This window comes from Coregonus lavaretus (genome assembly GCF_964263955.1).
Source record: "Coregonus lavaretus genome assembly, chromosome: 5".
NCBI classification, from domain to species: domain Eukaryota; kingdom Metazoa; phylum Chordata; class Actinopteri; order Salmoniformes; family Salmonidae; genus Coregonus; species Coregonus lavaretus.
In genome coordinates this window covers 61800955-61828314 of record NC_139992.1, presented here as the reverse complement: position 1 = coordinate 61828314, position 27360 = coordinate 61800955, and the positions used below count along the sequence as shown (strand labels likewise).

General features: G+C 41.5%; 2 protein-coding genes across 3 annotated transcripts in view; both read left to right on the top strand.

Annotated features, from left to right (window-relative positions):
* Positions 1-1208, top strand: part of traf3ip1 (TNF receptor-associated factor 3 interacting protein 1) — a 71859-nt gene extending 70651 nt beyond the window's left edge. Inside the window, exons 15-16 of one of the 2 annotated variants that reach the window (XM_084161456.1) lie at positions 125-348; positions 564-1208. In XM_084161456.1, coding sequence (XP_084017582.1) covers positions 125-348; positions 564-729 — 390 coding nt within the window. In that variant the 3' untranslated portion in view covers positions 730-1208. The remainder of the gene's footprint in view (positions 1-124; positions 349-563) is intronic. The other variant, XM_084161457.1, reaches the window with a different exon arrangement.
* A 14158-nt stretch (positions 1209-15366) lies between these two features.
* Positions 15367-23739, top strand: asb1 (ankyrin repeat and SOCS box containing 1). Its single transcript, XM_084161769.1, has 5 exons — positions 15367-15713; positions 16137-16278; positions 16655-16957; positions 17365-17759; positions 22654-23739. The coding sequence occupies exons 1-5, from the start codon at positions 15602-15604 to the stop codon at positions 22782-22784; spliced, it is 1083 nt and encodes a 360-aa protein (XP_084017895.1). The 5' UTR covers positions 15367-15601; the 3' UTR covers positions 22785-23739.
* Positions 23740-27360: the final 3621 nt, after the last annotated feature.

Sequence of the window (27360 nt, the reverse complement as noted above, 5' to 3'; positions counted from 1 at the left end):
CTATGTTGTAGTAATAATCTCTGTTGGCTTTTCTCCTCCTCCATCACTCCATCCATCCCTCCTCCGCTCCATCCATCACTCCTTCTCTCCATCCATCCCTCCTTCCCTTCATCCCTCTCTCCAGACACAGAGCCTGGTGTCAGAAGCGGCCAGGAAGAAGGAGAGGGACCTGGTGTCCAGGGAGATCGAACGCCTACGCACGTCCATCCAGACGGTGTGCCGCAGCGCCCTGCCCCTGGGCAAGATCATGGACTACATCCAGGAGGACATGGATGCCATGCAGAACGAGCTACACACCTGGAGGAGGGAGAACAAGGAGCATGCACAGGCCCTGCTGCAGGAACAGAGGTTAGAGGGCTACACACACACACACATAGACACATACATACAAACATACACACACTTTACACACTTTAGTCTGAAGGAGGGAGAAAAAGGGGCATGCACAGGCCCTGCTGCAGCAACAGATGTAGAAAACCACCAACACACACTCACACATTCACCCACACACACACACACAGGACTTGGCGGACATCACATGTTGAGGTGTGTGTCATTTCCAGAGTGACAGACAGCGCGGTGGAGCCTCTGAAGGCCGAGCTAGCCGAGCTGGAGCAGCTGATCAAGGAGCAGCAGGACAAGATCTGCGCCGTCAAGTCCAACGTCCTGAAGAATGAGGATAAGATCCAGAAGATGGTGACCAGCATCAACTTCTCTTCGCGAACATGAGGGGGAGCCAAGGTCCAAATAAAGGGGTTCGCTCCCTTAAAAAAGCACTAAATGTTCTGGTGAGCCTGGGTTCTTACTTAGTCTGGTAACATCCGAAATGATAGAGGAGGCCTCAACTGCACCTTCATTCGTTGTAGCTCAGTTGGTAGAGCATGGCACTTGCAACGCCAGGGTTGTGGGTTCGTTTCCCACGGTGGGCCAGTATGAAAATGTATGCACTCACTAACTGTAAGTCGCTCTGGATAAGAGAGTCTGCTAAATGACTCAAATGGAAAAATGTAAACTGCGCGCGTGCCCGCACCTCCTCCGGGACTTCAGCGCAGAAGAAATGCCATGCCATGCAGAGACGCAAGAGATTGAACTTCACTGAGTTTGCCACATTAGTTTGCACTAAATACTGTATATAGATCAATGTTTTTTCTATGATCGAATCAACATTATATCAGCCCCTTTTCAATGCAACAAACGAAAACAAATCTAATTTTGCAAGATTGAGTCTGTTATTTTGTTGTAGGCAGAGCCAGAGTGCAACAGAGTAGAATTATATATATTTTTTTTTATTTTATTTTTTTTAGTCATTTAGCAGACGCTCTTATCCAGAGCGACTTACAGGAGCAATTAGGGTTAAGTGCCTTGCTCAAGGGCACATCGACAGATTTTTCACCTAGTTGGCTCGGGGATTAGAACCAGCGACCTTTCGGTTACTGGCACAACGCTCTTACCCACTAAGCTACCTGCCGCCAGGGTAGCCCACTGGTGGTCTTTCAATCACCCGCGAGTTAATGCGCTTTTCAGATGTGCACATTTGTTGATATTCTTTGCTAGTTAGCGAGTTATTAGCCCAATTATAGATAAGTATAGGTCAGCAATGGTTGTTGCTGCATCCTACAAGAGCACAAAACGTGTAGGCTACATTTTATGGAACGCCGTTTGGGTCTTTGAGTGTCAAAAAAGATACACGTCAAATAACACTATTTGATGCTTCAAATAACACTATTTGACGCATCAAAAAAGTTTGTTGACCAATCAAGACCTGAATATGACTGCACGTCACAACAATTTAACACGTTCATACATTTTACGTAGATATTACACATTGATTACACTCACTCGTATTTCATATGTCAGAACGATTCATCGATACGTATGCTCTGAAGCTGGTAAAGTTTTGTCTCCGCGCAACTGCCCTTCCCGAAGCTCTGGACAGTTATGTTCATAAAAAAAGGTAGCTAGCTGATGGATGCAAACAATGTTCTTCCCCAAAAACATAGCAAAATGACATAATCTGTTTCAGTAGCTAAAGTGATGCAAATGAATACAAATAGTGGAATTATGCCATGGATCATGCTAAACGAGGTTTGAATGTTGTTTATATAAATTCAACAAAAGAAAATAAGTTGTTAATTTGCCAAAAATCTGTTGAAATCACACTGGATGTATTAGACTTCAGAATTGCATTGGGGGCATACTTATTTTACTGTACAGCCTTACTTATGGATTGTGGATCAATGACATGGGTGTCTGTTTGTAGAACATTAGCGTCGTACAGTGAGGGAAAAAAGTATTTGATCCCCTGCTGATTTTGTACGTTTGCCCACTGACAATGATCAGTCTATAATTTTAATGGTAGGTTTATTTGAACAGTGAGAGACAGAATAACAACAACAAAATCCAGAAAAACGCATGTAAAAAATGTTAGAAATTGATTTGCATTTTAATGAGGGAAATAAGTATTTGACCCCTCTGCAAAACATGACTTAGTACTTGGTGGCAAAACCCTTGTTGGCAATCACAGAGGTTAGACGTTTCTTGTAGTTGGCCACCAGGTTTGCACACATCTCAGGAGGGATTTTGTTCCACTACTCTTTGCAGATCTTCTCCAAGTCATTACGGTTTCGAGGCTGACTTTTGGCAACTCAAACCTTCAGCTCCCCCCACAGATTTTCTATGGGATTAAGGTCTGGAGACTGGCTAGGCCACTCCAGGACCTTAATGTGCTTCTTCTTGAGCCACTCCTTTGTTGCCTTGGCCGTGTGTTTTGGGTCATTGTCATGCTGGAATACCCATCCACGACCCATTTTCAATGCCCTGGCTGAGGGAAGGAGGTTCTCACCCAAGATTTGATGGTACATGGCTCCGTCCATCGTCCCTTTGATGCGGTGAAGTTGTCCTGTCCCCTTAGCAGAAAAACACCCCCAAAGCATAATGTTTCCACCTCCATGTTTGACGGTGGGGATGGTGTACTTGGGGTCATAGGCAGTATTCCTCCTCCTCCAAACACGGCGAGTTGAGTTGATGCCAAAGAGCTCCATTTTGGTCTCATCTGACCACAACACTTTCACCTAGTTCTCCTCTGAATCATTCAGATATTCATTGGCAAACTTCAGACGGCCCTGTATATGTGCTTTCTTGAGCAGGGGGACCTTGCGGGCGCTGCAGGATTTCAGTCCTTCACGGCGTAGTGTGTTGCCAATTGTTTTCTTGGTGACTATGGTCCCAGCTTCCTTGAGATCATTGACAAGATCCTCCTGTGTAGTTCTGGGCTGATTCCTCACCGTTCTCATGATCATTGCAACTCCACGAGGTGAGATCTTGCATGGAGCCCCAGGCCGAGGGATATTGACAGTTATTTTGTGTTTCTTCCATTTGCGAATAATCGAACCAACTGTTGTCACCTTCTCACCAAGCTGCTTGGCGATGTTCTTGTAGCCCATTCCAGCCTTGTGTAGGTCTACAATCTTGTCCCTGACATCCTTGGAGAGCTCTTTGGTCTTGGCGATGGTGGAGAGTTTGGAATCTGATTGATTGATTGCTTCTGTGGACAGGTGTCTTTTATACAGGTAACAAACTGAGATTAGGAGCACTCCCTTTAAGAGTGTGCTCCTAATCTCAGCTCGTTACCTGTATAAAAGACACCTGGGAGCCAGAAATCTTTCTGATTGAGAGGGGGTCAAATACTTATTTCCCTCATTAAAATGCAAATCAATTTATAACATTTTTGACATGTGTTTTTCTGGATTTTTTTGTTGTTATTCTGTCTCTCACTGTTCAAATAAACCTACCATTAAAATTAGACTGATCATTTCTTTGTCAGTGGGCAAACGTACAAAATCAGCAGGGGATCAAATACTTTTTTCCCTCACTGTAGCTCTTATTGCGGGACTCTAAAACCACTGTGAATTGAGCCACATTTATTGTACCAGTCACCCTACTATGTGTATTGAACACTATTCCAGAGGAAAAACAATACAACGTGGATGTTTTGGAGTCTGATAACTCTGAGGAAGACGTTGGGGGAAAAAGCACTTGGGTACTGAGTAGACTGATACCCCATTTCATTGATCTCCAATCCTTAGGTAAGGCTGTACAGTGTAATATGAATGTCAGTACACACAATAGGCTGACTGGGGAGGTGATTTCACACAGTCACAGTCCTGCGATAAGAGCTACAACGCTAATATTTGCGTAAACTCTTCACAGTTGTGTTCTTTGGGTGTCCCCGAGTAGACTGATACCCCATTTAGTTTCTCCACTTTCCAACCTTGTTTAACATTATCTAGTCTAAATATTGAATGATTCCACCAATTGTAACCTTCTGCGTCACTTTTAAAGTGGTACTTTTATTTTGAAGGCGGACCGCTAATTCCACTATTGTGGCTAATCCTTATTGTGGCTATTTTCACAACACATAACCCGGTCAGGTCAAGCATCACCAGAAAGATGACGTTTACTGGCATTTTATAACGTTAGCTTTGGGCAACAGGGTTAAGTAGCTGGCTAGCTAGTTATTTTCATGAACTGAAGTTCAATTTCAAGTGGCTACCTAGATAATACTTACTCACATGGATTCCTAAATCATTGCTAAGAATATTGAAAATGACTGCAGTTTCTATTGGTCATTGTTTTCAGGCTAGTTGCATTAGTGCTAGCTAGGTAACGTTACCAAGCTATAGCTAGTTAGCTACCCCAGAAGTTGCTAAAACATCTGTATGAAAGATATTTGCAAACATTTTTTATCCTGCTTGTTTGATCCTGATTTTATTTCAAATGCTCACACAGACGTTTTCCTATTCAGTCGAACAAATAATGCCTTATTACCAACGTGGTATTGTAAACACATCGTTCGTGGCCGGTGTGTGCTTGTTTGCAGACTTTTTTTTGTACAGCTTTGACAGTGCTGCTGATCGTAGTGGTGGCGCTTGGCATGCACGTGCAAATTCAGCACACACAACATTCTATAATATAATTGTATTATTTGACGTGTAAAATTAAAAGCTTATTTGACGCGTCGACGCGTCAAATAGTGTTATTTGACGTGTATCTTTTTTGACACGCAAAGACCCAAACGGCGTTCCATAACATTTCAAGCTGTCTTTGAAAAGCCAGTCAGATAAAAAGCTTACGTCTTAATTAAAGGGGCAGTATTGTGTTTTGAGACAGGCTTGAATATTCTTGCATCATACAACACAATACAATGCAATTTACAGTCACCTATTTGGCCCATGGTGTTACAGACCAAGTCAAAAATAATTAATGAATATCAAGCCCTTCATAATGCTAAATCTTTTTTTTAAAGTCTCATGCAATTTAGGCCTGCATTGAACACCACATATGGCTACGGTAGGCTGTATCATATAAATCAAAACCTATTTCTATGTGAAAATGTTATGGGATTTGCTCCATTGGTTTTGTTGGTAGGCATACATTATTCTCAAATAGCCACAATAGCCATTGGCTACTGTCTAAAACTGTAAGGGTACAGCCTCAGAGTTCAATGTAAAAGTTGCACAAAATTCTCACAATGTTCAAGTTCCCGCTCACAAGACCTAAAATTAGCTCAGTGCCCAAAAACATTTGAGGGAACATTGGTTGTCATGTCATGATGAGAAAAAATGCCCGCCCCGCTTTTATCGCCCCCTCTCTTTTCATCGTGCCTGACTGGTTATGGAGAGGGTTTGTATTCAACCCCCTAGGGAGAGAGACTTTGTTACTGCTCCATCCACTTCATGGTGATTGACATACCTTTACATGTTTTTATTAGTTTCTCGTTTTTCAACATTACATACTGTATGCATATAGAATAAGGCTTGACGTGAATCTGTATGTATATATACTGTGTGTATGTGTGTGTGTGTATATATATATATATATATATATATATATATATATATATATATATATATATATATATACTATATATATATATATATATACTATATATATATATATACTATATATATACTATATATATATATACTATATATATATATATATATACTATATATATACTATATATATATACTATATATATACTATATATATATACTATATATATATATATATACTATATATATATACTATATATATACTGTATATGTATATACAGTGGGGAGAACAAGTATTTGATACTTTTATTTTATTTATTTTTATTTCACCTTTATTTAACCAGGTAAGCCAGTTGAGAACAAGTTCTCATTTACAACTGCGACCTGGCCAAGATAAAGCAAAGCAGTGCGATTAAAAACAACAACACAGAGTTACATATGTGGTAAAAAAAACAAAGAAATACAACAGAAAATATATATACAGTGTGTGCAAATGTAGCAAGTTATGGAGGTAATACACTACCGATTTTGCAGGTTTTCCTACTTACAAAGCATGTAGAGGTCTGTAATTTTTATCATAAAATCCAGAAAATCACATTGTATGATTTTTAAGTAATTAAATTGCATTTTATTGCATGACATAAGTATTTGATACATCAGAAAAGCAGAACTTAATATTTGGTACAGAAACCTTTGTTTGCAATTACAGAGATCATACGTTTCCTGTAGGTCTTGACCAGGTTTGCACACACTGCAGCAGGGATTTTGGCCCACTCCTCCATACAGACCTTCTCCAGACCCTTCAGGTTTCGGGGCTGTCGCTGGGCAATACGGACTTTCAGCTCCCTCCAAAGATGTTCTATTGGGTTCAGGTCTGGAGACTGGCTAGTCCACTCCAGGACCTTGATGCTTCTTACGGAGCCACTCCTTAGTTGCCCTGGCTGTGTGTTTCGGGTCGTTGTCATGCTGGAAGATCCAGCCACGACCCATCTTCAATGCTCTTACTGAGGGAAGGAGGTTGTTGGCCAAGATCTTGCGATACATGGCCCCATCCATCCTCCCCTCAATACGGTGCAGTCGTCCTGTCCCCTTTGCAGAAAAGCATCCCCAAAGAATGATGTTTCCACCTCCATGCTTCACGGTTGGGATGCTGTTCTTGGGGTTGTACTCATCCTTCTTCTTCCTCCAAACACGGCGAGTGGAGTTTAGACCAAAAAGCTCTATTTTTGTCTCATCAGACCACATGACCTTCTCCCATTCCTCCTCTGGATCATCCAGATGGTCATTGGCAAACTTCAGACGGGCCTGGACATGCGCTGGCTTGAGCAGGGGGACCTTGCGTGCGCTGCAGGATTTTAATCCATGACGGCGTAGTGTGTTACTAATGGTTTTCTTTGAGACTGTGGTCCCAGCTCTCTTCAGGTCATTGACCAGGTCCTGCCGTGTAGTTCTGGGCTGATCCCTCACCTTCCTCATGATCATTGATGCCCCACGAGGTGAGATCTTGCATGGAGCCCCAGACCGGGGGTGATTGACCGTCATCTTGAACTTCTTCCATTTTCTAATAATTGCGCCAACAGTTGTTGCCTTCTCACCAAGCTGCTTGCCTATTGTGGTCCTCTGTAGCTCAACTGGTAGAGCACGGCGCTTGTAACTACAAGGTAGTGGGTTCGAACCCCGGGACCACCCATACACAAAAATGTATGCACGCATGACTGTAAGTCGCTTTGGATAAAAGCGTCTGCTAAATGGCATATTATTATTATTATTATTATTATTATTATTATTATTATTGTCCTGTAGCCCATCCCAGCCTTGTGCAGGTCTACAATTGTATCCCTGATGTCCTTACACAGCTCTCTGGTCTTGGCCATTGTGGAGAGGTTGGAGTCTGTTTGATTGAGTGTGTGGACAGGTGTCTTTTATACAGGTAATGAGTTCAAACAGGTGCAGTTAATACAGGTAATGAGTGGAGAACAGGAGGGCTTCTTAAAGAAAAACTAACAGGTCTGTGAGAGCCGGAATTCTGACTGGTTGGTAGGTGATCAAATACTTATGTCATGCAAATTAATTACTTAAAAATCATACAATGTGATTTTCTGGATTTTTGTTTTAGATTTCGTCTCTCACAGTTGAAGTGTAAAAAATGTATCACATCCACCCATATACATTTGATACACATATGTAATATTGAAATATGTCTGTCAATTAACAATTCTACTGTTCTTCAAAGCCTGTACAAAGCAATAGATCTGAGGTGTGCTTAACGGCTAGGCAGTCGCGAGTGTGGTCTAAGTGGTCTAAGGCACTGCATCGCAGTGCTAACTGTGCCACTAGAGATCCTGGTTCGAATCCAGGCTCTGTCGCAGCCGGCCGCGACCGGGAGACTCATGGGGCGGCGCACAATTGGCCCAGCGTCGTCCAGGGTAGGGGAGGGAATGGCCGGCAGGGATGTAGCTCAGTTGATAGAGCATGGCGTTTGCAACGCCAGGATTGTGGGTTCGTTTCCCACGGGGGGCCAGTATAAAATAATAATGATATGTATTCACTAACTGTAAGTCGCTCTGGATAAGAGCGTCTGCTAAATGACGTAAATGTAATGTAAATGAGTAGGAGAAGACATGGCAGTCCTTTTGAATGTTCCTCCTGGCAACCACTAGCCATCGACAAGACAGCAGGGCTCACGATGACCTTTTTTACAAGGAGCACGTGTGCGCCTATTTTGAAAAATGTAGCCGCACACAAAGAAATGTAGGAGCACAATGACAAATATTTGAGATATATAAGCTAGAATCCTTCATTTTTCTAGGCGCACTGGTGCTCCTAAATACAAATTCCAAATTGCACAGCAAAATATTTAGGCAAACATAATTAGTTGTCAGTCATGTTTTTAGGATGACAATTTAAAATTCTGTAGATAATGTTCCCAAATTGCATGTGGAAACATATTGCGGTGTTTGTGATTTGGAAGTTCAAAACATGATTGTTCTTTCATCTTAATTGGTTTTCAGAAAAACTTATAACATCTATCCCCACCTAGTGAATATGACATGTTTTATGGAGTTTAATTTACATACTCTTATTAATCTTTAAAAAATCTAAATAATTTTTAAGATGAAGCAATACTAAGCTGATGAAATTGCACTACAATATATACCACATGTACAATATAAACCACATGGTTAATAAATGTACAAAAAAGTGGACCACAGTTCAATTCCCTAACAAGCACACATTTTACAGTAACATGTTTATTTGTCCATGCTGAAAATAACACTAAAGGTTTTTGGCCAACAGTTACTTCAATTGGATAGAGAACCAAACTGTACATTTATTACATTTACATAGTTATTTAACTTCTTACACAAGTGGAAACAAGTAATACTGTGTACAGATTTTAATCCATCATTTTATATAGCAGTATTATTAGCTAGTAAGGTTGGGTGGTATCCAGATTTTCATATTGTCATACTGTCCTTCTCTCATCCCGGGATTTACAGTATTACCGGATTAGTACCCAAGGGGGCGCCACAATACGCAAAAAAAGGCCATTGGGCATCTATTACCAGAATGCTAACAAAATTTGCACAAGTAATAGCTAATTTCCATGGAGGCTGCTAGCTAAATATGCTAACGAGCGCAAATGAAAATAAACAAATTGCAAAGACAAACAATCCAGCTCATAAAGTTATACATATATAGGTACAAGCTACCAAATGTCATTTATGGTGAGTTTGGACATTTACAAGCGAATGTGAACGAGAAACATTGTGCAAATGAACAAAGTTTTGACACATACTTGTCAGAAGGAATAACAGTTCTGGCTTTGAAGCAGCATGTGTACACGCTGTGTATGTCTGAAGTCACTAGGGCAACGGGCCTGCCTGCTCTGCTCAGAGAAGAGGGAGGTGGAGCAGACAGGCCGAGGATGGAGAGGAGGAAAAACGCAAGGAAATCAAGTAGTGGCAGCTGTAAAGATAACTCATCCAAAGGGCTTTGATTTCTCAAACACGGCAGAAAGCGAACACTATATGATGCCCAGTCACCTTATTAATTCAGCCACTTGCTTAGATAACTTACAAGTTAAACTTAGGTGTCGTGTTAAAGCAGAATTATGTGTTTTTCACACAGGAAAATAATGATAAAACGCATAAGAAATATCTTGCTGCGTTTTGTAAACGCAGATCTAAAATGCTTCTTGTAAATTCTGCTCGGCATCAGACTAATTTTGTGCTTCAGTTGCACTTCACTCAGATGAGAATTCACGAACACATTCTATCAGCAGACAGCGGCCTGACTGATGTGGAGCTACTTTTCTCTGGTACTTTTCTCGGTGTAGCCAGCCTACTTTTCTCTGGTAAAATGAAAGATTAACTTTAAGCAAAACATTTGGAAATGTAGCTGGCTACATTTGTTCTATGATAAACATTTGGAAAATGTATCGTTTTTGCTTTTTCATTGTAAGCTCATTTACTCGTGTGGCTGCCAGCCAAATAGTGTTTCTCTTCTGTTGAAGCTATTTTCTGCCGAATGTGTTGCACTAATGTATTTTCTATGAATTAAAACTATAGTTGCACGTCCCTGATCATTCTATTAAAGCAAAAAAACACTGACTTTCAATATAAAACGTGATCCCTGTCAATACACAGCTGGACCTCCTGCTCCCGCTTTCTCCCATTGTGCTATTTACAAACAAACACTTGACTGGCTCAACTATTCTGGGGAAGTACGGTAAGCTTCATAATGTAAAATAATGTGACAGATGAAATGAAGAACATGATCTGCTTTAACTCCTAACATTGACTGCAGGTATTTACTTAAAAAGTAGCTACAAATATAAAAAATGTATTGAAAAACTTCCAATAAATAGTTTAAACAGTATTGACGGTATTGAAAAACCATCCCATGGCTATTTCCAAATACCCCAGTATACGGTATATTGCCCAAGCGTATTTGCTAGCACATCAAATGTACATGTTAACATTAGACTGCAAAAGAATTAACACTTTAAAATAAGTTGCTCTTAAACATGTGTAATAACTCTGTAATAACAGCATCAGGGTATACTAACTAAATGGTTACATTTCAATAAAATAACTTTGTCCTTTTGATAGTATTTTTTAAGAAGTAAGCAAGGAGGGTCTGGGATTGAGTTTGGTTTGGGGAATACTTTAGACTCTTTGCTAACGTGAGGTAAACATTACAATGGCATCTTAATAACTGCTCTGGATAGCGCTGCATACTGAGCAGAATGACAAATGACCCGAGTTTGTGTTTCTGACCGGTTCACCCAAAGTCCTCGTGGCGTCTTGCACGACCGCGTCACACTCACATGGAGACCCTCTCCTTTGAAGGCTGGCCTAACGTGACATAACTAAAAACATTTACATTTTCTTTAAAAAGCTCTGTATTATAACATTAGGCAAGCCATAAATTTGGCAAGCCATAAAACAGCTGCGATGCACACAAAATAATGAAGAACCCCTAAACCTCTAAGTGAGGTTTTGGTCTGGTCTTTTGGGATAGAAGTTAGGATTTTGAGGCCCCTTTATAAAGGTAAGTGGACACCTGCTTAAAGCAAAGACTCTGGCCTTGGTCTGAAGTTGAATAGCTGGATTAGTGCAGGCTGTAGTATTGCACATGCAGTCACTACTCCCATTGTCCCTCTGCGTTTGCCCTCCTGTTGTAGGACTCAAAAAAAAGGGTCAACTCTCCTGGAAGACTAGCCTGAAGTGACTTGTGCCACGTGTAGGGTTTACATAATGGCTGTCTCTTAACCTTTAAAAAGGACTGAGTTCATCCAACTCAAGTGTTTGGACACTGAGCTTCAGAACGGTTTGCTTTGCTAATGAGCGGCTTAATTCAGTGAGTGGGCCCCTAACATACCCACCACCCTTCAGTTATACCCAACAATTTACCACTTCAAAATCTGACTGTTTTGCATTTTAGATATTGCTTCATGTGACACAACCATACTAAAATCCATGATGCTAAATGGCTTAAAAAGAGTAGCTAGACACAAACATAGCCATGATATAAAGCATGGACTTTTTAAATGGAGCAACATGTTTGACAGATTCCTTTTTCCACTGTTGAGCAGCCTTGGTGTTTACAGAGCTGGGGGTTCGTGGTCCCTACGGTCCAGTCTGTTCAGAGTGACACATTGAGCCGCCTGGCCTCCCCTGTTTATTTTTAGAGGCCGCCGTCCAGGGTTCAGCTGTCGTCAGGCAGCAATAAGCCATTCTTGCACACCACCTCCGCCGACATGAAACCTTCAACAGCGGCACAATCAAGTCACCTACCACAGTTAAACAGTGAGTTGAAATGCTGCCTCGAGTCAAGACACCCGACTCACTCACACTCAACTCACAGACTGACTGTTGGTCCTAGACCCTAGTCTGTCTGCTTCCTTGTAACCATAAAATAAGCTTTATTCTCAGGCCATAGGTGCTGAGAAGTCCTACTCCTTTCAAATTATTAATAGCCATGCCACTGGTCTACTAAGCATGAATGAAAATGAAGACATCTTATGCATGCGTGTGGTCACTATATTATTCATGATAATGGTATTGATCAATATTATACTCTAGGCTATATTTGAATCAGAAATTGGCATACTGTGGAACCTATGACCTATTCAATTAAATGTGTGTTTTAATTTAAAAAATACCAATGATTTGGCAATGCAACCTTCTGTCCCCTAAATTTGAGCCTTATCTCAGCAAGCTGACAAGTAACATAACTTGTTAAATCTGTATTAGGGTCACCTACATTGGTGACACAGTGGCCCAATAATATCTCCTAAAGTCTGCACAAGCTTCACTCCCACACATTTCCAAAAGGCATTGGATTGACATAGGCATGGGCTAGCTAGAGGGAGTTTCCACTATAGTTCTTATATCAGTCATTTCCTTTAAAATCAGTGAAGAGAAGTGAACAAGTGCACACTTTGTGAGAAAGGTGATATTATTGGGATGCAACCTGTATCAGAATAGAGTACCACAGTATGAGTCATAATACCCATAAAACCTAGCGGTCAAACGGAAATTGTTCCAATAGTTTTTCCACCATTCATTTCACTTTTATTAATATATTCGCCTGTATTTACCCCCCAAAATGAAATACTAATTAGCTGCTAATGTGGCTATCATAAAGAACTACAAATGCCATGATGATCTGGACGAGACTGCCGAATCGAGGCAAAGGTAAGAATCTCTGGATTAGCTAAATGTAGTAATGAATAAATTGGCTACATTTCTTTTAAATGGACAATTCTGTGAGCTGTCTTGTGCAAGTTTTAAATTGACAATAACTGTTAGCAAAGGTGTCAGCTAGAGATGGCGTGCAGGAGCTTGCAGGGATTTGTACAGTCATGGTCAAAAGTTTTGAGAATGACACAAATACTAATTTTCACAAAGTCTGCTGCCTCAGTTTTGATGATGGCAATTTGCATATACTCCAGAATGTCATGAAGAGTGATCAGATGAATTGCAATTAATTGCAAAGTCCCTCTTTGCCATGAAAAACATTTCCACTGCATTTCAGCCCTGCCACAAAAGGACCAGCTGACATCATGTCAGTGATTCTCTCGTTAACACAGGTGAGAGTGTTGATGAGGACAAGGCTGGAGATCACTCTGTCATGCTGATTGTATTAGAATAACAGACTGGAAGCTTTAAAAGGAGGGTGGTGCTTGAAATCATTGTTCTTCCTCTGTTAACCATGGTTACCTGCAAGGAAACACGTGCTGTCATCATTGCTTTGCACAAAAAGGGCTTCACAGGCAAAGTTATTGCTGCTAGTAAGATTGCACCTAAATCAACCATTTATCGGATCATCAAGAACTTCAAGGAGAGAGGTTCAACTGTTGTGAAGAAGGCGTCAGGGCGCCCAAGAAAGTCCAGCAAGCGCCAGGACCGTCTCCTGAAGTTGATTCAGCTGCAGGATTGGGGCACCACCAGTATTTGCTCAGGAATGGCAGCAGGCAGGTGTGAGTGCATCTGCACGCACAGTGAGGCGAAGACTTTTGGAGGATGGCCTGGTGTCAAGAAGGGCAGCAAAGAAGCCACTTCTCTCCAGGAAAAACATCAGGGACAGACTGATGTTCTGCAAAAGGTACAGGGATTGGACTGCTGAGGACTGGGGTAAAGTCATTTTCTCTGATGAATCCCCTTTCCGATTGTTTGGGGCATCCGGAAAGCACCTTGTCCAGAGAAGACAAGGTGCGCGCTACCATCAGTCCTGTGTCATGCCGACAGTAAAGCATCCTAAGACCATTCATGTGTGGGGTTGCTTCTCAGCCAAGGGAGTGGGCTCACTCACAATTTTGCCTAAGAACACAGCCATGAATAAAGAATGGTACCAACACATCCTTCGAGAGCAACTTCTCCCAACCATCCAAGAACAGTTTGGTGACGACCAATGCCTTTTTCTGCATGATGGAGCACCTTGCCATAAGGCAAAAGTGATAACTAAGTGGCTCAGGGAACAAAACATCGACATGTTGGGTCCATGGCCAGGAAACACCCCAGACCTTAATCCCATTGAGTACTTGTGGTCGATCCTCAAGAGGCGGGTGGACAAACAAAACCCCACAAATTCTGACAAACTCCAAGCATTGATTATGCAAGAATGGGCTGCCATCAGTCAGGATGTAGCCCAGAAGTTAATTGACAGTATGCCAGGGCGGATTGCAGAGGTCTTGAAAAAGAAGGGTTAACACTGCAAATATTGACTCTTTGCATACACTTAATGTAATTGTCAATAAAAGCCTTTGACACTTATGGAATGCTTGTAATTATACTTCAGTATACCATAGTAACATCTGACAAAAATATCTCATAACACTGAAGCAGCGAACTTTGTGAAGACCAATACTTGTGTCATTCTCAAAACTTTTGACCACGACTGTAGTTTTGTATTATGTCTACTTTGATGCTAATTAGCATTTTTGAATCTGAGAGTAAATAGAACTGAATATATTGATAAAAGTCACCTTGTCCGATATAGATTTGCATGGATATCCAAATGTCATGCCAGGGTAAGCCTACACAAAACACAGCCCTTATTTTAACTGTTTCTAAACTCTCCTATGGGAAAAATGAATGGTGGAAAAACTATTGGAACCATTTTCCTGTTTGACCGCTAGGTTGTATTGGTATTATGACACCTCCACCGTGGGGTTCTTTTGTATTCACTATAGCTATAATGCATGGAGTCAGTTAAAGGGGCAATCAGCAGCCATCTCGGTAAAAGGCTGTGGGATGGGGTTGGAGTAATGTAACTACTCTGAAATTAGACAGTGCTAATAGATGCAAGGACTGACCACCCATTATATAAAATTATAGTTTAAACCATGTTTTGAGGCTATAGTGTTTATTTACGTTTACTTTGTTTACAAACATTGGAGTAAAACAAGCTTTTGACAGTTTAACTAAGCTCATGAGGAATTTATAAGTTATATTCTTCAAGTATCAAATGGGTACATATCATTAATTTATCAATCCAAAATTTGATGTAGCAACTGGAGATTGCCCCTTTTAAATTGGACCCCAAGAGCAGGAAGTCGCGCTCTCGGCTCTCATATAGGGAAAGCGAGTGACCAGTGCGGTGTCATAAATGTATTCCATAACAACAACAATGGCACAACGGACGGGTATGACAAAGTCGTTTTGATAATACTAGCTAGTTATTCACTTTCATAGTTCTGGTGCTTTTTCGTAGTAAACTCCCTGCAAAGAAGCGTGAGAAGTTATTATTAGGGAGAAATGGCGGACGGCGGAGGCTTCGAGGCGGGTGATGTTGTCGACCCACCCATTGCGCCGAATATCATCTGTCCCCTTGTCACGGTTTCGGACCTACCCAGCCCCACAGCTGCAGGTAAAACACAACACGTTGAATGTTTACACTGTTCTACCACCTAGCTGTGCAAGAGAACACAGCAGCATTAGCATTAGTGTGAGAAACTAGATTAATTCTCAGTAAACAGGCTGGGCTATATTTGGTTAAAACTTGCGTTGCATATGCCTGCGTAATTACGCAAATTATAACATGTCAGTGAACTACATCGATTTGAGCACTTTTATCACTTCATTTATTCGTAATTTATATTTTCACTATTTCATCTAGGTAATGTGTACATCAATGACACATCTCAAGTCAATATTTGCATGCATGGATGGTGTATGATTTATTTATAGCCACTATGCAACCAAGTGGTAGTGGAAATGGTAGGCCTGTCAGTTAGCACAGCATCATCTGATCTGGGTATTTGGAGCTTTAGCTTAGCTCTTTCTCCTCCAGGCCGTAACCTGAAGGAATGGCTGCAGGAGCAGTTCAATAAAAAGCCTGAAGAGCAGAGTGAGGATGCCCTGCTCCACAACGCTGCTTACGTAGGAGACCTGGATACTCTGAGGAACCTGCTGCAGGAGGACAGCTTCAGAGAGTGAGTGAGGGAGGGAGGCCACTGGACCTTACTGCATTATATAACCCCATCTCCTACCTGTTCTGCACCCTTCCCACTTCCCACATGCATGCAAATATCCTATGCACATACTGTATTTAGCAAAGTCAGAAAGCCACTATCTTACCCCTTTCATATCCAACACAGTCATATTCAAGACGTAGGCCTATTGCACGAAAATCCCTTCCACCCTTCTGTATCTCTCTTTAGTTTGTAAGTGTGTGTGTGTATTGGAAACAATTTTTAGGATAAGACACCAATCGGCAATACCGCCCCTTTATTTAACAGCGTCTTGACAGTTAAACTAGTCTACTAAATTGGTATGAGTTCTGAGCTAACATCTCCTATTGGCTGTCAGGCGGATAAACGAGAAGTCTGTGTGGTGCTGTGGTTGGCTGCCCTGCACCCCTCTGCGCATCGCTGCCACAGCCGGTCACGGGGCCTGTGTGGCCTACCTGATAGGCCAGGGGGCCAAGGTGGACCTAGTGGACGTGAAGGGTCAGACAGCCCTCTACGTGGCGGTGGTCAACGGACACCTGGACTGTGTGACCATCCTCCTAGAAGCTGGAGCTGGCCCCAACGGCAGCCGCCACCACCGCAGCACTCCCGTCTATCACGCTGCACGGGTAGGCAGGGTGGACATACTCCAAGAGCTCATCAGGTGAGTGCTTTAACTTTCCATGCCAATTTAGTTTATTGAATTGGATTGAATGAAGGAGGCAATAATGGCTATAGGAGGGGTCATCTGCTAGTATTTGTTGATTGAATTGCCTAGGAACAATAATAGAATCAGGGGTCATTTTTCTTGGTGAAGGGAGGAAACCAATACATTCTGAAAAAACCTTATTGTCTTATTACGCAGTTATTGTCCATTACTTTTGTGTTATTGTCTGATTGATCAGTGTTGTTGTCTATTTCTAACATGTCCCATCACCATGGTCGTGTTCATTAGGGCACACAATGGAAAATTAGAAAATTAGCGTTTCTTATTGGACAGTCAGGTTGTCCCTCCATGTTTCAGTAAAACAATTCCCTATGGTGCCTAATCGACACGACCCATCTCTCCAGGTTCCATGCCGACGTAGATGTGGACCACCAGCTGGGTGCCAGGCCCCCGTTTGGCGCAGCCCGCACCCTCACCACCCTGGTGGTGTGCCCGCTCTACATCAGCGCCGCCTATCGCCACCTCCACTGCTTCAGCCTGCTGCTGGCGGCTGGCGCCCAGCCGGACTACAACTACAACGGACCAGTGAGCCGCGAGGCACTAGCCAAGGGTTTGGCCTCCTGCCTGCTGGATGCGGTGCTGAGACACGGCTGTGAGGCGGCATTCGTCAGCCTGCTGCTGGACCATGGGGCCAAGCCCAGCCTGGTACCCTGGGAGCAGCCCCACCGAGAGGGGGCGACCGCCGGGGGGCGAGAGAGGGTCGACTCCGAAGCCTTGCAGCTCTACTTGGAGGCCAGGAGTGAGTAGAGTTCCATCCCCTCTGACCTTCACACAGCACCATTACATTGACATTTTAGTCACTTAGACGCTCTTATCCAGAGCCATGAGGCGGTATGATATGAAAAGTCACAGAAATATTAATGATGGTAGTAGTGGGTTGGGTGTATAAAGCCCATCTTTATTTATTTGTTTATATTTGTTTATATCTATTTGACTATCGCCTATGAGTTTATTGAAAACATACCATGGCAATATGGCAGAAGTGTAAATGTACATACTGTAACAGCAACATACATTGCACACATCACAAATAGGAAATGAACACTCGCAAATACCTTTGAGGTCATTGATATAAAATAATATGGATTTGAAGAGTTAAGTTACAAAACATTATATCCACCAATTTTTCACACTTGTGTTTTGTCATCAAATGATTGCTTATAGGTAACTTCGTGTGTGTGTAAAATATTACTGTTCTCAGATTTTTTATTCAAAGATTTGAGACGTGTATTAAAATGGATTTTGTTGCAAAACGCTATATATCCATTGTTTAGCTGGAATGGAATATTTGTATTCTGTATATTTGACTGTGGATATATGGTTGTCTCACCTAGCTATCTTAATATACTGTAAATACACTAACTGTAAGTCGCTCTGGATAAGAGCATCTGCTAAATGACTCATGTCAAATGTAAATATTTTACATACAAATCCCATATCACTCTATTAATAGATTGTTTTATATTGATGTCACAAATGTATTATTTGTACAGTTCTTTATTAAAAAAGAATCAAGTTATCACATTTGACTGTGTAAAACCCATGAGTACTACTTATTCCTCTGAGAGTGAGGTGGATATATAGCATTTTGCAACAAAACATGAATATTTGTCTCTCTGAAATGACACCATCAAGTGATTGATTTCAATCAAATACATGTCAGTCATTGAACAACCCCATGCCATGATTAGATGGTGAAAAAACACACCAAGCTCTTTCATAAGTTCTCTAAAAAATAAAAGCTAATTTACCAACATTTCTGAAAATGGATATATAGTGTTTGGAATTAAACTCTTCATTTACGTTACTTATTTATTTATTTATTTATTGATTTTACATAACTAGCCTCGTGGAGAACCAGGCTTCCCTAATTAGGTAAACCTGGTGAAGTCAATGGTAGAAAGTGGCTAAAAAGGGTTGGAACCCCAGGGTGTAAATCAGTGACGCCTGGCAACACGTCAAACCAATCAACTGCCTTGCTTGGGCGGAGTTCCAAAGCGATAGAAAATATACTCCGACATCTGCCCACTCACAATCTCATACAGTATGTTGCCTGACTATAATATTTTATCTTGATACGTTAATAAATACATACTGTGTCCATTTTGGCATGTTTAACTGTCTAGAGTATCCATTGTAATGTGCATAGACCACAGGCTAACTGACAAAGAATTGGTAGCTAGCTAGCTACCCACGAACATTGATAATTATGTTACAAGCTGGTGATTGTAAGCTTGTGGTACAAGCTTGTGATTGCTTTATGTAGTTATCTTGTTTTGTAAGGTAATGCAGTAGCACGGGAGTGTGCAGTGCTTCTCAAATGTACATTTTTATGTGTTCTCCACACTCTCGTCCTCACAAGAACCTACTAACTAAAACGTCGGAGTGAGGCACACGAACACCCAGTGACACACGTCATAACACGCAGCACCCAATCTACGGGCATGTGGGGGGAAGAGTTCTTGAAATGTACCATAAAATAATGCCGCGCTCCAGTCTAGCCGTTTCGGCTAATACAAACATCTTCAGACTTCCAAATGAGTGGCGTGACAACAACGTGATTTGGAGGTGTGGTAACACGAGACTAGTACATTACATATACACACAATATATTACATATCACATCTGCACTAAGTATTTATTTTCTCTCAAACCCATTGATGGCAATAACACCATTTATCTTACGGATCTATCAACATCTGCATTGCTTAAGACTGCCTTAAGAAATTATCTCATGGACTGTCAGTCATTGCATCCAGGGTTGCGTCAATTAATTGGAGAGAGACTGGTTACATTTCCCCATCCCTCAGCTTACCAAACAAAGTGGTTGGGTCAGGCGATTGAAATTACATATTGAACCTTTAATATGTGTCTCACCAATGCAATTGTGTATCAGTATATAACAGAATCCTACCTGCAGTCCCGCAGATAATCAACAGTAACACGACAGGTATCATATCTGTCTCAAGCTGGGGTTCCACTGAGCTATAACACTGCTGTCTGAAGCGTGGACTGAAGTGTGGAAAAGACTTGCACATCACATCTATCAGATTACTTCCTTACTTCTCTGATATAAGATAAGCGACTATCTCATGGCTTTCTTACTTCCATGAAATTAGACTAACTTCCTCTAGCAGTTTATCTCGGATCATTGGACCCACCTACCTACCGGAAAAAACCCCATAGGGAACTGCTGACAGGTCAGCAAAGTTTTGCACAGTGTGCACTAGCCATAAAATTAAATGGAACATAAACCACGTTTCCATCCACAGTTTTTATGCGAGTATAAAATAAAATAAATAATGACAGCTGTGAAGGAAACAGGAATTTTCAGTACAATTTTATAAATGCTGACAGATAATTTTTCGTTCAACCTGGTGGGATCTTTTTGTGTTGGTAAAATTAATAATGCGAGAAATGGAGGTGGAAATTCCTTTATGCGCAAATATTGATATAATAACCATCATATCATCACTACGTCATCACACACTGATTTTTATCCGCACATCATGCACTGACTTTGGTGGAAACACCACTGTTGGGAAAATGCACATATTTTCTATATGCAGATTTTTGAATATTCGCATGAAAATCTGTCGTCAATTGGATGGAAACCTAGCTATAGAAAGTTATTTAATGTATCTCTATGGTACTAGGTGTCTAACCCATTATTATCGGTTAGATCTGGAGAAGGGGTAGGCTACTTGGTGTAGACAAAGCTAGAGCTGTGCTATCCTTCAGATCAATTAAGAAGGAGATCAGTCGTTTAAAAAGGTTGAACTCTATTAACGCTGTCATGGGTGAGGGGCTGCCAAATGATGATCGCACTGATTACTAATAAACACAATGAGACAAATACAGTGTGCTGTTGTCTTTGCATTTGAACATGTATGACATACAGTACCAGTCAAAAGTTTGGACACACCTACTCATTCCAGGGTTTTTCTTTATTTTTACTATTTCCTACATTGTAGAATAATAGTGAAGTCATCAAAACTATGAAATAGCACATATGGAATCATGTAGTAACCAAAAAAGTGTTAAACAAATCAAAATATATTTTATATTTGAGATTCTTCAAATAGCCACCCTTTGCCTTGATGACAGCTTTGTACACTCTTGGCATTCTCTCAACCAGCTTCAACTGGAATGCTTTTCCAACAGTCTTGAAGGAGTTCCCACATATGCTGACTGCTTTTCCTTTACTCTGCGGTCCGACTCATCGCAAACCATCTCAATTGGGTTGAGGTCAGGGGATTGTGGAGGCCAGGCCATCTGATGCAGCACTCCATCACTCTCCTTCTTGGTAAATAGCCCTTACACAGCCTGCAGGTGGGTTGGGTCATTGTCCTGTTGAAAAATAAATGATAGTCCCACTAATCCCAAACCAGATGGGATGGTGTATCGCTGCAGAATGCTGTGGTAGCCATGCTGGTTAAGTGTGTCTTCAATTCTTAATAAATCACAGACAGTGTCACCAGCAAAGCACCCCCACACCATAACACCACCTCCGCCATGCTTTACGGTGGGAACTACACATGCGGAGATAATCCTTTCACCCACACCACGTCTCACAAAGACACGGGGGTTGGAACAAAAAATCTCACATTTGGACTCCAGACCAAAGGACAAATTTCCACCGGTCTAATGTCCATTGCTCGTGTTTCTTGGCCCAAACAGGTCTCTTCTTCTTATTGGTGTCCTTTAGTAGTGGTTTCTTTGCAGCAATTCAACCATGAAGGCCTGATTCACACAGTCCCTTCTGAACAGTTGATGTTGAGATGTGTCTGTGACTTGAACTCTATGAAGCATTTATTTGGGCTGCAATTTCTGAGGCTGGTAACTCTAATGAACTTATCCTCTGCAGCAGAGGTAACTCTGGGTCTTCCATTCCTGTGGCGGTTCATCATAGCTCTTGATGGTTTTTGCGACTGCACTTGAAGAAACTTTCAAAGTTCTTGAAATGTTCCGTACTGACTGACCTTCATGTCTTAAAGTAATGATGGACTGTCGTTTCTCTTTGCTTATTTGAGCTGTTCTTGCCATAATATTGACTTGGTCTTTTACCAAATAGGGCTATCTTCTGTATACCCCCCCTACCTTGTCACAACACAACTGATTGGCTCAAACACATTAAGAAGGAAAGAAATTCCACAAATTAACTTAAGACACACCTGTTAATTGAAATGCATTCCAGGTGACTACCTCATGAAGCTGGTTGAGAGAATGCCAAGAGTGTGCAAAGCTGTCATCAATGCAAAAGGTGGCTATTTGAAGAATCTCAAATATAAAATATATTGTGATTTGTTTAACACTTTTTGGGTTACTACATGATTCCATATGTGTTATTTCATAGTTTTGATGTCTTCACTATTATTCTACAATGTAGAAGATAGTAAAAATAAAGAAAAACCCTGGAATGACTAGGTGTTCTAAAACATTTGACCGGTAGTATACATGTAGGCTACTCCCATGCACCATTGGAAGAGTTTTGTAGATTAATACGATATTTTCTCATGAATGCCATCAGATTATTGTTAATGTGTATCATTCAAGTTTAATGGAAAATGTGATGTTAGACCGTTGAAATGTATATTTATCCTGTTGATAATAAATTCCTTATTTTTTCCCAGGATGTCCTCGTAGGCTGACCTACCAATGTCGGATCAGTATTAGGAAAGTGATGGGGAAGCATCGGCTAAAATACATCCCTTCTCTACCGCTCCCGGACCCCATTCAGAACTTCCTGCTTCACCAGAACTGACTCTGGCAGGCCTTGTCTTTGATGATCGTTATGCAATTATGAGCAGTGGCGGACTTACCATAAGGCAGAAGAGGCAATTGCCTCAGGCCTCACATCATCAAGGGACCTTGTGAGCTGGGCATAATTGAAACAAATGGGAAAGGGGAGTTTTGCTTATTAATGAGGCCACATTGTTGACAAAAAAGGCCTCAAAAAAAGTTTATGAATCCATATAGCCAAATAATAATTCACAATAGATCAATAATTTATTTCTATACAAATACACTGAGTGTACAAAACATTAGGAACACCTAATGACATAGACTGACCAGGTGAATCCAGGTGAAAGCTATGACCCTTTATTGATGTCACTTTTTAAATCCACTTCAATCCGTGTAGACGAAGGGGAGGAGACCGTTTAAAGAAGGATATTTGAGACAATTGAGACATGGGATTGTGAGTGGGCAAGACAAAAGATTGAAGTGCCTTTGAACGGTGTATGGTAGTTGGTGCCAAAAGTTTTTGTGTCAAGAACGCACCGGTTTGTGTCAAGAACTGCAACGCTTCTAGGTTTTACACGCTCAACAGTTTCCCATTTGTATCAAGAATGGTCCACCACCCAAAGGACATCCAGCCAACTTGACACAACCGTGGGAAGCATTGGAATCAACATGGGCCAGCATCCCTGTGGAACGCTTTCGACACCTTGTAGAGTCCATGCCCCGATGAATTGAGGCTACTCTGAGGGCAAAAGGGGGTGCAACTCAATATTAGGAAGGTGTTCCTAATGTTTTGTACACTCAATGTACAGTGCATCAGAAAAGTTGTTTACTGCTTGTTTGCTGTGACAAGGCCTACACTCTGAATGAGTTGCTTCTTGCCTTAATTGCATACCTCCCACATTTTCTCTATAATAGGGCTTACTGTACCACCTGTAAAGCGATCTGCCACTAAAGCAACATCTGTTTCCCCCTTCTTCCCGTCTTCTGTCTTTTTGCAGAACAAGAGAGCAATTATTTATCTTTCCCACACCTGTTTCCAATTTCATTTTCTTTGGAAAAGCACATCTTTAATGACAGGCAGTCCCGTTTATACCTGGCGCTAACATGGGTCTTGTGTCCTGATCTTGTCCATTCACACTTATAAGATCTGATCAAAATCAGTTCACAATGCATCTTTTAACCCCTGTAAATTTAAGCCGTTGGAGGGGGGGGGGTTGGTTCTAAGCTGACATATGGAATTGTTTTAAGATGGTCATACTATGGATAATTTAGCTATTTGATTTAGATTTAGGTATAAAAATATATATATATTAAAACATTATTTGTTAAAATATTGAATTTGGCCTTTACTACTATAGCTTATAGAAACGCATTGAATAACACATTCATAAATGGCAGAAATACAATAAAAAAATTAATCATAAGGAATAAGGTTTTGAAGTGTCTGTCCTATATCTAGGTGATATAAGAAAGCTCAGGATATATATATCTTTAAAAAAAACATTTAACCCCCTTTTTTGGGTAAGCACAACACTACCTCCATACTTCCATTAATTTTTTTTTAAACGGTACCGGTTACCTTAAGACGTGTCCCATGACACTTATGGGGGTCGTAGAGCAAAACGGGGAACACCATCTTGTTTGTGAGAACATTCGTTTGTAGCCCAAACAGTTATGCTGGAATACCCATCCATGACCCATTTTCAATGCCCTGGCTGAGGGAAGGAGGTTCTCACCCAAGATTTGACGGTACATGGCCCCGTCCATCGTCCCTTTGATGCGGTGAAGTTGTCCTGTCCCCTTAGCAGAAAAACACCCCCAAAGCATAATGTTTCCACCTCCATCTTTGACGTGGGGATGGTGTTCTTGGGGTCATAGGCAGCATTCCTCCTCCTCCAAACACGGCGAGTTTAGTTGATGCTAAAGAGCTCCATTTTGGTCTCATCTGACCACAACACTTTCACCCAGTTCTCCTCTGAATCATTCAGATGTTCATTGGCAAACTTCAGACAGGCATGTACTATATAGCCAGGCTATCATTGCTCATTGTGTATTTATTCCTCAGGTTACTATTTTTTATGTTATTATTATTTTTATTGTATTCTGCATTGTTTGGAAGGGTGTTGTAAGTAAGCATTTAACTGTTAGTCTACACCTGTTGTTTACAAAGCATGTGACAATTCAAATTTGATTTGATTTGACCTTTGGCAAATTCACCAATCTAACTGTTGGCTAATCCACTGAGCTAGAACCATTTTTGCCCAAAAGCCTTTCAGTATCGACCCTTCCAATCTGAGTAGAAGACATTACAACAGGAAGTACAAGCTAAGTGCTGAGTCATGTTATATAAATATAGCATAATGTTGATTGACATTGAACTGAGGAAATAGAGACTGGAGCAGCTGCCCACAGCTTTAGCCACAGAACTCTAGGCAAATATCAAGATGACATCCATCGCTAAAAATAGGCCTTGGATATAATAGAAGGCTCCTTTGAGCTTTGGGGAAGACGTCTGCAAAGATTCCCATGATGCTTTATGTCCAGTTCACCAACAATCCCTGGATGTGACTGGAGCTTTGGCATACAGTTTGTTCCTGGATGCTGTGACAGTGAACCACATCTTGTTGGGGTTGTAAACCACACAGTGGGGGGAAAAAGCAGGGCCTGGGAACTCTTGGCCGAGCCAGTGGTACTGGAGAACAGCAGCACTGTAGAAACCAGGGATTCTTGGTCCAGCTGGTCTGGCCAAGGAGGGGAGAGAAGGGCTCTCACACACTCAGACACCCACACTCAGAACCTCTCTTTACTCCTGTATTGGAGGTATATTCCACGGTCAGTCCCCAAAGTTGAGTTGGGATTTGTTCCATTTCTGTTCATAGCCCCTTTCTCTGAAGTCTAATCCTTTCTCTCAGCCTGCTCTGTACCACCGTAGCAATCACAGACTTGAAAAGCAGTACAGTGGAAGTTCGACTTAGGCTATTGGAGGGCAAGGTGGAACTCCAATCGTTTTCATATTGTTTACACCTATCCAGTCCAACAAAACGTGTCAGGCAAAATACTCAAATGGCGATGGAACTGAGCCAAGGTAGACTCTGAAGCCAGCTCAGAGGGACAGCCCTAATGTAGTAATGCCTCTCATTTCCGCCATTCATCAGTGGAGCTGGAGGGGAGCCACTAAGCTGCCTGCCACAAGCCCCACATGAGAGGCTGAGGATCAGGCCGTCTCTCTGGACCTCTACCCTCCTGGCTTACACTGCAGTTAAACAACATTTGTATTTTGTTTTATTTATGCCAGTTATCTGACGGAGGAACACGCTATAGATTGTACTGAGGAGTAAAACAGTGCTAGAGTTGGCTAGACAGCTCATTTGTGTCCATTGTCCTGTCCTCTGTACCATTGTTCTTCAATACCAGGCTGTGTGAATGGAGGTCATACAATGCCTGAAAACGTTAAGATATTATGCTTTTCTCTGTTTGAAAGAGGTTTAAGAGAGAGATGCATTTGTGTCAATGAAAGGCTCAGGGATGTCTCAGGGAGGGCTCTAGATGGCACTCTCTTCATGTCAAGCTTGGCAGTCTGTCTTTCTCTCTCTCCCTTACACTCTCTCTTTCCTCAAGGGGAGAGGAGCAGCTGGAAACCTCAGTATCTGTGTGAGTGCTTCATCTCGGATGTCATTAAACCAGGTCTGTCAATAACAGGGCATACACACACAGACACTCACAGATTAGCTCCTGTGCACTACATTAGAGGAACATTTGTGAGGAATGGAAAGTTGGCAAACCAATATCCTTCTGTGGTGAGTTTCCATTGCAAGGAGGTGCTTCAAGAGGTTTTTAACCCTTACCCCCCTAGGTAGTTTCCCCCCCAAGGTTTCAACACACACACAATCTTGTGGATGCCCTCACACATATCTAGATTAATCAGCTCATGTAACAAGGGCCGAATTATTGCTGTTTTCTTTTGTACATTGTAGTTATTCGATCAATTATGACTGATTGGCCAGCAAGTTCACGCATTTGGTTTCCCAGGTCTGAATACGGTATGATTAAGGCCCTCTGACTTCAGTTCCGTTTTCTTATCCTATCAAACAACTTGTGAGTGTTATATTATGTAGCCTATTTTATTGTGTTATATTGTTTATTCTAGAATTTATTTGTGCCACAAAATGCAATTAAAATCGGGTCTGTCTGCAAATATCACCACAGTGTTCTGTTGTTATTTGACATGCAAGAGATGTTAACTGTTTTGTGGCCTCCTTTTCCAGATGGCTTTTCTTCAAGGAATGACCACAGCACTTACTGTAGTTAAGTAGGAAACTGGAATTAAGCTTGCTTCCATGTGTGCGTGTATGTGCACATGTACACTTGTGTGTGTGTGAGAGAGTAACTTTCTGTTCTTATTGTGAGCAAAAACAGCTGCAAGTTGTTAGTTCCACACAATCTCTTTTTGTCTACCTCTTTATCGAGACTCCTTTTTACTTGCAGTTGCACTGGCATTTTACCCTGTCTGTAATTGCCATGCACCTTTGTTTGTATGATCTCCTACCTTAGACTTTCCAGCACTCTTATTTTCCTCAAACAGACACACTGCTTTC